Consider the following 12,863-nt stretch of genomic DNA (forward strand, 5'->3'; position numbering starts at 1 on the left):
CAACCCCTACTGTTCAAATGACGTGACAAGTTGTTAGTGCCTTCCTGTTGATGTAATGGCTTTAAAATGAAATTTTAAAAATTAATTCAAAGAGAATTGATACATATGTTCACTTTTTAATTGATTTTAAAAATTGCTAAGAAATTTTTTAAGCTTTGTTTAATAATTTGAACAAAATTCTGTTCCTGACTTTCTCACTAGTAGGTGAAATTGTTAAATGTCTTATCCACACGTCAAACTTAAATTCACTAGAATTCTAATCCAATTCATAGAGTATTCTGAAAACCATCCTAATGAATGGCCTCATGAGTATTCTCATTAATAATAACGGTCTTTATTTTTTTTTCTCCTAAACAACATTTAAAAACTAGAGCAAGGAAGGAAACAGATCAAGTGGGAAAAATGGAAGGGAAAAAATTATACATTACAACAAGACCTAAACGTATGATGTTTGTTATTTAAGGTAAAAAAACAAACAAACTAAATTGTTGATATAGAATTTTAATTTTGTCTGATCTAAAACTGCTAAAAATAAAGTTTTTAATTTCACGTATTTCTATTTTGCTCCTCTTGAATTCTCCCACTGGAATTAGAGCTATGGTACAGTTAGTTATATATGCTTCTATAGGTTTATATTTTAAAGAAATATGTGGTGAGTATGAATGGATTTAGTGGGCTGGAAATAAGAATATTTAATGCAGAAGATTTATCTCTCAGTCTCTCTTTCCTAAATCACGAGCAAATTTCATAACAGTGGTTTCTTTTTCACAGTTTTGAGTCTTAATATTGGACAAAATACAAGGTAGCACTAGTCCTCACTGCACCTGATTCTACTTAGCATAATTAAGCCCAGAAAGTTGCTACATTTGTCCTGACAATAGTTAGGTCTGAATGTGCATTTACAGCTGCTGTCAGTAGAGTTCTTATCTTCTGGTACATTAACACACTGAAATGTATATCAAAAACATGCTAATTAAGCTTGTTCGAATTGTATAACTTGCTCGAATTGTATAACTTGCAGGCTCATGTTATAAATAGAAAATGCATGCATATACATATATATCTACATCTATATATCTATATATTCCATATATAACATTAAATAAAGCTTCTCTCTGCATACTTTATAATCATACTTAAACAATGAATACAGGATGGTCTCTAACTTTGATACTGGTATGCATTTAATTTATTCATTAGTATTTGTTTCAGTTATTACTAGTATTTTCCATTTCTTTTCTCATTGTCTCTTTAAATGCCTGTACCCCAAAATATTGAAAAATTGTGGTGTAAACTTCAAATTTTTTACACTTCCTACTAGGGTTGCTTTGTTCTAATAAGTGACTCCTGTCACAACCATTTTGAAGATTATTTCATCTTTTATGAGAAGAAAAAAAGTATTGGGAATTTCAAGATAAATAATGAAAGGCATGTACATAATCCTGTTTTATAACCTTGTTGTGATGCATTTCTTGCAGGGTGGATCCTGTACCCCATGATGCTCCCAAGCCTCCAGGATATACCCGGTTTGTCTGTATTTCTGATACTCACTCAAGAACTGATCCAATACAAATGCCATATGGAGATGTTTTAATACATGCTGGTGATTTTACTGAGCTGGGACTTCCTAGTGAAGTTAAAAAATTCAATGAGTGGTTAGGTAAGTATTAAATTACATGCAATTTCAGAAGTATATTTGATTTAATGAATATATCAACTTCTCTGCTTCCCAGTAAAACATCCTGCACTCAGGAATGGTGAATATTAATTTACCTTCAGATTTAAATGGAAACATTTAGAAATCTGATTTTTCTTAAAAGTTTTTTTTTATTCCAGCAGATGAAGTAAAATTCACATCACAACACATCCATTCTGTTTTTACATCCTTAAGCTCAGGAAAATGTTCATTAAAGCAATTAGGGATGTTATTTCAATTTAAGTCACTAGGCCTTTAGTGATTTGCATAAAAACTCCTATATTCATTGTTATGGCTTTGCCTTCCCACAGAAAGTTGTTGTGACTAAAACATGTGTCTGTTTAACCCTGGAGGCTGATAGTTTTTCTATCTGAGGCTCAGCTGCATTGTAGCGATGAATTCCAAACAAAGCAAAGCGTGTGCCTGTGGTTGCTGTTTGGATGTGGCAGACCAGATGTAGGTGCATTCTGTAGGCAACTGTTGGCATGGATTACTGAAATGCTGTTCCACTGGGCAAGCAAGTGGTGATTTACATGTTTTGTATATGTTCTTTAAGAGAATTAAAGTGGAAATTGGAAAGTGTACACTGCATCCAGACAAAAAAACAAAGCACCCTCCCAAAAAACAAACAAACCTCCCCCAAAAACAAACAAAAATCCCCCCAAAACCTATGGTGTCTTTTTCTACAGGGCTAGTGCTTAGATTTAAAACGAATATGGATTTTTTTTTTTTCTGGTACTGGATTATCTAAACGTTGGAGAGGAGAGTGACCCCCCTTTAAAGAAAAATAAAAAAAACTTCTATGCAAAGCATGCATTTTAAAGCATTGTTTTTTGCCCTTTTATTTATATTGTCCTATGTTTTCCTATCTTAGCTTTGAGCTTCAGCATTTCCCAGTGTGAAATTGGTTAAAAGCAGTATAACGAAGTCTGGAGACTGAGAAGCAATAAGAAAAATATCAGGGCTTTCTAGCTTAAACAAATATTTACAAGCAAGTCTTCATCCTGATTTTGGCAGGCTAATACTAGTAAATATGTATTTGAATCTGGAAGCCCAATAATAAGTTTTCTATAAAAATAATTGATTAAGGAAAAATGTTAAGGTGTTCAAGGGAGAGAGATAACAGAAGCAAGATAATTTTGTGTTTAAATTTGTTATAATTCTCACTACTTGATCTCTATGCCCAAAGGTTCCAGAACAATTTTATAACATATAGCAATGTTTAATTACCTTTTGTGGATCTTAACAGGTTATTATAATGTACTAAAAGTAGCACACACAAACTATTCCAAACAATGTGATTATTTGTTGTACATAAAATCAGTATCTAGCCAGTAGCATAGAAAGGTGGAAGTATTGTTAGTGGGTAGTGAGAGGGGACAGAATATGTGGGTCGCTGCTTAGTTTCTCTCTGCCTAGGAGATCATTTGTCCCCTGTGCTATTCACAGCTATCTCAGTAGCATACAGAAGTCCTCAAGCTGAAATCCCTTGAGGATATGGAGGTAATGGAGGTTTGTCTTGGCACCTTCTATATCCATGCTTCAGCATGGGTTTTCTTTTACCGCTTTGCTTTAAAATAGTTTGAATTTCCCAGTAGGCATACTTAATGCCTATCTATTTGAAGAGACGCGTAGAGAGGGATGAGTTGTGTTGACTGTGTGGATCCTGATGTTTGGCTTTTGTTTGTTTTTTCTGTTGTTTTTGGAGGATTTTGGAAAACTGAAAATTTTAAAATAGCTGTTTTATGTAAAAAATATGTTTTAACATAAAATGAAATGTTTATCTTTGATTTTGTCATCATAAGATGTTTCACTCATTTCAAAGACATTTTCTTTCAATCTTGACAAATTGGAAGAATTAATATTTATTCATTTAAAAAGTAAAATGAAAGAAATTTTGTGTGTGGAAAAATAAAAGAATATAAAATATCAAAATAAATTATTTAAATTATTTACATTTTCTGGGGGCCTTTTTGTTTTAAATGAACAATTTAATACCTATTAACATGAATTTTGGTGTTCCTGAACCTATATTGTTTGCTGAAAGAAATTATTTTAAAAATTGCACCCTATGCCTGTCTGAGGTAGAATTTTTTTTCTTATTTTGCTTTTGTTGGCTATTTCCTTTGTTATTAAAGGTCCCCTTGATGTTGGGGAGAGTGGGGGGAGGTTATTTTGATATTTAAAATATCTGTCAATGTGTCTTGAAGCAATTGAATGGGTTTTTTCTTGTATGTTAAATATCATTAAATAAACCAAAATCTCAGCCAGCTGTCTTTGCAAGCCTATTTCACGTCTCTTTCCTCATTGACTTTACATCCAGAAACCAAGAGACCTCTACCTTCCCAAACTTCCCCTTCTCCCAGTGCACCCAGAATTTTGCAAGTTCTACAGAAAATAAGTGATGGCATCTGGTGTACCTTTCACCTTCTCCTATCTCTTCTGCTCTATCCAGCCTGTGGAAAGTCTCCTCTGGAGTGTCCTCCTTCATCCTAGCCTACTCCCTCTCTCTCATCTTTGTTCTGTTTTTTTCCCTCTGACTAGCTCCTTCCCAACATTCTTCAGACGTAGTATAGTTTCTCCTCTTTTCAGAAATTATTCCCTCAGCTCCACCTGTTCATCAACTAAGAGTCCAAATCCCACTTCATCTTTGTCTGGGTTCCTTGTATGCATTCCTTCCTTAATTTCTTTTTCCCTTCTCGCTTGGATATCTGGCTTTCTGGTTTCTCTCTGCAGCCGTCCCTCACCTTACACTGATCTTTTTAAGTTCATCTTATCAAATCCAATAGCTTCTTCTGTACTTTCTTTCTTCTCTGCATCAAATTTCCTCTTCCTGTCTATGATGTGATATATATTTTACAATAAAATGTAATGGAACTGAAGTTAATGCTTAATGTGCTTAAGTGGTATGATGACTAGGCATGGTTTGCTGAAGCAGAATATAAAACCCTTTCTGCCTTTTTTCCCTCTCCCTCTCTAACTTGCCCTCTTCCTCTTATTTTTACCCATATTATTTTTCTCTCATTGCTCCCACCTCCATTTTTTTTATTCTAGTGTTTTTTCAAACTCTGAAGCCCAGAGTACTTTCTGAAATTCAGCATATGTAATGGTGTCGTGGCAAGCCCTGGTGGTTGGTCAGGAGTCCATGGAAACTTTCTGATCCCATCTTCAGTGATTGGTCAGGGGGCAACATAAACATATGTTGGATTTTCAGTCTGCTCAGCATTTGAAAAATTACATCACCTGCAGCATTTGAGAATAAAGTGATGATGTGCCTAGATATACACCAGGTTATATTGCAGACTGGTTAAGCTGGCTTTTAACATTACATACTATGTATCCTGTATATCAGGGGTGGGCAAAATATGGCCCGTGGGCTAGATGCGGCCCACCAAGCACTTCCCTCCAGCCCGCAGAGCCCCTTCAAAACCCATGTAATGGTGGCTGTCTCTCTAAAAGCCTCCAGTGGCACTAGCCACTGGCTGTAGCATCTCAGGCTGTTTCCTTGGGTTCTGGTTGTGAGACAAACAACCCTGACCTCAGCCTGACCCAGCTGGCCTCGCCCCACCCCTGGCTCAGGCCACATTTGCAGTTTGAGGGGGGCAGGGGCACTGGGCCAGAACCCGTGGCGCCGGTGAGGGGAAACAGTTTCTGGGCCACCTTCTGCTTTGCTGCATGGGACTGGAAGGGGCCCTGCCCTGCAGGTAAGCCCAGGAAAGCGGCTGCTGTGTAGGCCTTCCCCATGCAGTGCCGCTCGGGCTATGCAAGGTTGGGCTGGGCCGGCACTGGAGAGGGGAAGCAGCAGCTGGGTCTCAGCTCCGGCCCAGTCAGCATCAGGGAGGAGAGGTGGCAGTGGAGCCATGTGCCACTTGGGACAGGATGAGCCCAGCAGGGGCTCAGCTGCACTTTCCCCTACCTGTGCTAGTCAGTCCCGAGTGGCACACGGCTCCACTGCTGCTTCTGCTGGCTGGTGCAGACCAAGCTGGGCCCATCCCATCCCATCCCATCCAGAGCAACGTGTAGCTGAAGCCGGTTTCCCACGTGCTGCTGGGGATGGGAGGAGCCCAGCTGGGTCAGCACCAGCCTGCAGAAGCAGCGGAGCCATGTGTTGCTCTGGACTGACCGGCACAGGCAGGGGGAAAGTGCAGCTGAGCCTCTGCCGTTCCAGCCAGGCTTGTCCTGTCCCATCCTGAGTGGCACACGGCTTCGCAGCTGCGTCTGCTGGCAGGTGCAGGCCCTGCCAGGCTCCCCCCATCCCCAGTAGCATATGAGGAACCGACTTCAACTGCATGCCACCTTTCCTGGCTGGTGCAGACCTGGTCAGGCTCCTCCTGTCCCCAGCAGCACGTGGGAAGCCGACTTCAGCTGTATGCTGCTTTTCCTGGCCAGTGCAGACCCGGCTGGGTCCATCCCATCTGGAGCAGCATACGACTGAAGCCAGCCTACCAGGTGCTGCTGGAAATGGGGCAAGTCTGACTGGTCGGCACTGGCCAACAGAAGCGGTGGTGGAACTTCCTCCTTTTGGGACCAGTTGGCACAGGTAGAGAGAAAGTTCTGGGGGAGGTCTGATGCTCCTGAAACCCCGCTGCTGGGGTAGGATGTTAGAAGGATCACAACCCCTTGCTACCTGGTAAGTTGTGCAAGGGGAGGGATTTCCAGTGGCAGGGGTCACGGGCAGGGCTTCTGGTGGCAAGGGTCTGGGGGCGGGACTTCTGGTCCCAAGATGGCGACCAGGAGGTGGGGCAGCTGAAGGGGCAGGGCTACCCATGCAACCCTCAACAGTTCGCCAAAACTCATCAAGTGGTCCTCTGCCCGAAATAATTGCCTGCCCCTGCTGTATACACTGTAGCTGTCCCTTGCACTCTTTGATGTTATTGATGAGTGTTCTGTATGCAAAAGTCTGTTAGATGATTTATGAAACAAATCCAATGCTGTGCTCCCTAGTGTAGTTTTCAAATTCAATTCCGCACCCCTACGTACATTACATACGCATGCACATTCACATATGTACATTGTTTTAATGGTAGCTTTTGAAAAGGCCTGTCTGATTTCAGCTGCCTGCCTTTTTTACCCAGCCTACCTTACTATCTTCCAAATATTACACGCTCTAGGGTCCTTTGTGCACTGTGGGGCTGTGTGTGTTACATTTATGGAATTTGAACTAAATGGTCTATCTTTAATGCTTTAGCAAGTGCATCTGGAGCCAAGATATTGCTGGGTGTAGATTTAAAAGATCAACTTCTAAAATGTTCAGAGCTTCATTATTTCCAAATGTTTTCCTGTATGTCAAAGGCATTTTTATTTGAATATTTAAAATGGCAAAACTGAATTTCATCAGACTGTTTAACATAAATGTACTTTTAGGGATGTAAACTGAAGTCTGAAGTGTCACCCCAAAAAGTGAAATTTACCCTATTCCACAAAACATAAGTTTTTCAATAATGCTTTTTAGAATTAAAATGCCTGCCTTACTGCAATGATGCTAGTGTATGACTCACTATTTATTAATGTTTATGACCATATTATTTAGATCAAAGTCAGCTAATTTTAATCTGTAGCTGATACTAATTGTGTTAAATTTTTTGTATAATATAGAAATCTTCATCAAAGAAAATAACACACTAGAATAAGTTTAAGTTCTTCTGTAATATGGAATCTTATTCAGTGAGAGTGGATATTTTCCTTCTTGTTTTTACTGATATTTCATACTTTAGGTTGCAATAATATTCACGTTTAAGACGTTAAAATTGTTGTTGAAAAAATTCAGCTTCAGAGCAGCAAAAGAGATTAGAATTTATAAATTGTAGTCATGCCATTTTGACCAGCAGTAATTACACTATTTTTATGTTAATGTAGAAGCCCCTTGAAAGGAGTATTTAAGTACTAATTATCTATTTACAAAAGAATGGCTTTGGAAATGCAGTAAGAAACACTGAGCTGTATAGGGATTTAGAACAGATGTCATTTTTAAAAGACTGGGCATGCTAAAAAAATGTTGATTTTCATTGCAGTTCTTAGCTACTGCTAAGAAGCAGATAGCACAGATCAGGAGAGACGAGTGCAGAGTTGATCTTCTGACCTGAGCCGGTCATGCTTGGGACTTAGATCAGCCTGAGTCCCTCTATTGCACTGTTTGCCAAGGGGCCAGTAAGACATTAAGACAACAAGATTGAATTTAGAGAACCTGGGCCATAACACCTTTCTTCCTGCTATGCTTCCTATACCAGCAGCAGGAAACCATATGCCAGAGTATCTCCATCTTACATTTGGCCATTCCCCATAACTGACCACAAAGTGAGGGCTGTTTTTGTTTCACCATTAAGGGGAAAAGTAGCTGCGTTGCAGCACAGGATTTGGACCAGTGTGAATTAGAATGGTTGAAGGCAAAATTATGTCATCTCTCTCAATAGAAATTATTAATAATTATTTCTATAATTATTGACATCTGTATGCCCTAAATATCGATTTGTTTTTTAGGATTCCTATTAAAAACACTGGCTCTGATTCCCAATTTGCATTCAGTTTTACCACCTCCTTTGATGTTGACTTCCTGTAGTTTCTTCACAAAGGCAGTGGGGTTTAGACAAAAAGCTGGAAGTTCAGAATCTAATTCTGCCTCTGCTGCTGCTTCTAGCTGGGGTTTTCAAAGGACTTAGAAGCTAGGCACCCATATTCCATTTGGTGGGAACTGTGCACCTAACTCCCTTGTCTGCTTATGAAAATTACAGAGTTTTTTTTGTTCCTCTTTTGTAAAATGGGATAATACCCATTTGCCATAATTAGTTGCTGTCTGTAAAGTGCTTTGACTGCATGACATAAAGTATCACACACAAATATTAAATATTATTCTTAATGGTGTGCACTGCATCTACTGACACACCGTTCAATAGTTTTCCATTTCAGAAGATGAAACCTGGGAGACACTGAAAGCACCTTTGTTGGATCTGAATTGGAATCTGTATCAACTTGTCAAGAAATCCTTGAAGGAAGTTTAAAGTGTTTTTTTTATTGTTACTTCTTTACACAGCTCTCTATGTCCTTTCCTTTCCCAGACACATGCTGTAAACCAAAAGTAGATTTTTTTTTAAAAAGGGCAACAAGAGCTCCTGTAGATATGGTCTCCTCAATAAGAATTTTTAAGAGTTTGAGTTTTTTTAGTACAAAAAGGGAAATAGTGGTAAGTTTCCATGCTGTAGCTTAAATATAAAGAGAATATTCTTACAAGGTAAAACTCACCTTCAGGTTTAGGGGATAAGCCATGTTGTACAGGGGGACCTTGCCTTGAATCTGCATAGGCAAAACTGAGTTAAATAAAGAGCCATAACTCTTCTAAGCTAGAAGGAGGTTATTTCATTTATCAATGTTTGCCCAACTACTGTACATGCAGCTAAACTCAGGAATATGTATTTGAATATCAGTATTAATATTTTCCAACATATATTCCTATAACTTCTTTTTTCTAGTTTGATTTTTGTATATTTATGCATTTAAAAAATTTCATTTTGCAGATGTAGGTTTTAGAGAAAAGCATATTTAGTTGTAACTTGAATGCTTGATTTAATTGCCTACTTCTATGTGGCAAAGATGGCTATATCTAGCAGTTTACAGCTGATTTAAGGAGGAGTATTCATTTACAATGTTATTTCAGATTATACACCATAGAAAAAAGTATGTTAATGTAAATTTCTCAGACATTAGCCCGTGTTTAAACACAGAACTGTCAAAGAGATGTAAAAAAAGCAATCTTTGATGGTTATAACTGTCTTTTTACTGTATCGTTCACTGCTGCATTCTAAAAGATTCAAATGAGAGGGGGTGGGAAAGTATTTAAGTAGGCATTTGTAAGACTGTTGCTTTTAGAGAATACTAAAACATTTCCAGGTTCTGTTCATCACAATACCCAGAGAAAAAGCAAAGCACAGATGCTGCTAGAAGTCTGCATATATCTTTTTGAAACTGCAAGGTGATACAGATTTAAGTCTATATGCAGGAAAAAATGGGTTACTGGTAAAGACTCCTAACAGTTTACTATAGGCAGTATCTAGAATATAAACACACTGCATTTACTGTTTGATTATTTGCAGTGTTTGTCTAACTTAAAAAAGGATTGCCAAGAAAATTATGACTTTTTAAATACACAGAAGTATAGTTAGGAAGAACTCCAATACAGTGAAATAGGAAACAAAGGTCCCAAATTTTGTTCAGTAATCTGAAATATGCAGTTGGTTGTTCCAATGACAGTTAAACAGCAGTTCAAGTTATTCTGTAAAAATTGTTTGCTATATAAAGGTTCTACTGCTCTTTGAAAACTGCTGTAATAATTTTGTAATTGACACACAAAAATGCAAAAAATAGATATTTAGTTGATTTTTCTTAATTAGTTATCTACTGCAATGGAAAGAATAAACGAAAATGTTACCTACTGAACAATTACCCACTTATTATACTATTAGCAAATCCTCATATTAAGCAAAGACAGGATAAGATACGTTCTGATTAACTTCTGGGGGAGTCACCATCAACTATGAACCATTTGGATTTTCAAATATCAAAGATCCCTATTGTCTAATAAATGAATTTATGAGAGTTTGTGGTGATATCCATTGTATAGAAAGCTATTCTTTTGTAGAAGCTAAGCAGCTTGGGTGCAGGATGGTGTCCTTCTAACATTCTTATGTGTGTAAAGGGATACATTAATAATGGGGAAGGAGGAAGGAAGAAGGGGAGGGAGAAGGAAGGAAGTTTGCAGGAGTAGGCAAACAGGGAGCTCTTGAGCTCTCATCTCCACCTTCAGTCACTACCCCTGCAAGAAACTGAAGAAAGGGCCAGCTTTGAATTCTGTTGTTTCACAGCTAGGGGTACTAGAAGTGGCTGAGGAGGAGTCCTAGAATCCGGTGGCTAGTTTTAGAGTTTATCAACACTTGGAATTTCCTTTTCATAGGTAATGTGGATGTTTCAGAATTTGTTTTGGTTTGAATTTGAACAAAACCAATTTAAAAAAAAAAAAATCCCACCCCCCCAAGATTTGAAAATTGTTTTGAAAAAAATTGAAATAAAAAATGAAATTTCTGCTTTTTCTGAAAATAAATTTTAAATACAATTTTGTTTTAATTTTTCACAGAAAATTTCATGAGAATTGTTATTATTTTGCAAAATTATTCAGTTTAATAGTAACAATATTTTTGTGACAGAAAACAGTTGAGACTTTTTTTGTTTTCTGGCTCTAGCCAGAAATTCTTCTGCAGGGTATATGGTGCCTGGCACCAGAAAAAGCATCTCATTTGCACAGATCCTGGGGATCTTTGGGTGGAGACAAAATTATTTGCAGTCTAAAATAAGAAATTTTAAAAATATGTAATTTCTCAAAATTCCATACTTTCTCCTTTTCTTCTAGGTATAAATGTATATAAAAGTCCAACAGTGTATCTTATCATACATGTTTCTTTATGGCATTCCTGAGTTGTATATCTGTTTCTTATGTGGTGCTCTTTTTAGTGTTACAGTTTCAATAAGAGCTATAGTTTGCCCTGTCTCTCTGTGCAGAATTCTCACAAAAATAGTATACTGTCTCAAATTTATTTATATACATAGTGTTCCTGTGCTACTCCCAGGTCAGCTTCCTCCATAGAAACAGAGCCAAACAGTAGCACCAACTGGTGTGTCCAGACAAGTGTGCACATGCCTCTTGCAGCGTCTCAAAGCCCTCAAAATATCCCAGGGAAAAAAAGGTCAGGGTAGACTGTGCCTTGAAGCAACCAGAGGCTCAGGTCCTCCACAGAGACATTCTGGTGGCCAGCCAGAGTGTCTCTATGGTTGACCCTCACCCCGGTACTGAAGCATGCTGCCTGCCCATGCAGATAGGTAGGCATCAGTCAGTGATGTAACCTGTTATATAGATAATAAGAAAAGCTTTTAATGCATTAAGTAGATGCATCTTATTCAGTTGTTTATCTGCAGTGGGTTAGAGTCAGAACATCCAGTCGGTAGTACTTTCCAAAATTTCTCTCTCAAAGTTTGCACCTCTAATTAAAACATGAAATACAAACCAATAAATTCACCTTACTTATTGATGGAAATGTTAGGCATTGTACAATGGCATAATGATTTGTCACGGATTCAAAAGTTCAAAAAATATTATGCAAATGTTTCACTAGCTATGAGATTAGATTCATTTCCAAATTAACTGCAGGTGAATATGCTTGCTCTCCTGCTTGCAAGTAGTAAAATAGTAAAATGAACCTGGCTGGCCTAGTGGAGACATGGTGGGACGAAACATTTGACTGGGCATTAGACATAGAAAGTTACAGGTTGTTTAGAAGAGATAGGAAGGGGAAAAAAGGTGGGGGGGTTGAGCTCTATGTTAGGGAACAGTATACCAGTTCTACCTTCCAAATGGGACCAGAGGAAGGCTTAACTGAGACCCTGTGGGTCAAACTTCAGGGAGGGTGGGGGGAGAGGGATTTGGTGGTAGGGGTTTACTACAGGCCACCACATCAGGAGGAAGAGCTGGATCTGGAATTTTCCAGGCAGCTGGGGGAAGCCGTGCGTGCAAAGGATGTTGTGGTCATGGGTGATATGAATTACCCTGACATCAACTGGGAGGAGCAGTTGGCCAGATGTAGTCACTCACGAAGGTTCCTGACATGTGTACAGGACCTACACCTCATGCAGGAGGTACTCATCCCCACTAGGGAAAATGCCATACTGGATCTGGTGTTAGCCTCTGGGGAGGACGTGGTGGGGGATGTGCTAGTGCAAGGGAGGCTAGGGGACAGTATCATGAAATGATCCAGTTTGCTATTCAGAGAAAGGTGGGGAGGGTAACTAGCACAGCGGAAATGCTTGACTTTAGGAAAGCCAACTTTGATGTGCTCAAGGCAGTAGTCAGGGAGGCACTCGGAGCCTGGGGTGTAGCTAGTATGGGGGTCTAGGGAAGTTGGTCCTTCCTCAAAGAGGCTATCCTTGGGGTGCAGCAGGTCTCAATTCCACTGCACAGGAAGGCAGGAAAAGGGTCCAAGAAACCTTCATAGCTGAGCGCGGATATCCAGGCTGGCCTGAGGGCAAAGAACAAAGTGTACTGGCGGTGGAAGCAGGGGGCAAGGACCAAGGAGGAGTACACCTCCTTGATCCAAGCTTGTAGGGATTTGGTAAGGAAGGCTAAAGCAGC

The 12,863-nt window shown here is 39.0% G+C and overlaps 1 protein-coding gene across 5 annotated transcripts in view; it reads left to right on the forward strand.

Moving 5' to 3' along the window:
- Nucleotides 1-12,863, forward strand: part of MPPED1 (metallophosphoesterase domain containing 1) — a 104,738-nt gene that overhangs the window by 33,053 nt on the left and 58,822 nt on the right. For all 5 annotated transcript variants that reach the window (XR_002096961.1, XM_019515741.1, XM_019515740.1 and 2 more), the window contains one exon: nucleotides 1,479-1,660. Coding sequence is in view for 4 of the 5 variants with exons in the window: in XM_019515741.1 (XP_019371286.1) it covers nucleotides 1,479-1,660 (182 nt within the window). In the remaining variant the exon portion in view is untranslated. The remainder of the gene's footprint in view (nucleotides 1-1,478; nucleotides 1,661-12,863) is intronic.

The sequence above is a fragment of the Gavialis gangeticus genome, unplaced genomic scaffold (genome assembly GCF_001723915.1).
Source record: "Gavialis gangeticus isolate Ggan-Ray unplaced genomic scaffold, GavGan_comp1, whole genome shotgun sequence".
NCBI lineage: Eukaryota > Metazoa > Chordata > Crocodylia > Gavialidae > Gavialis > Gavialis gangeticus.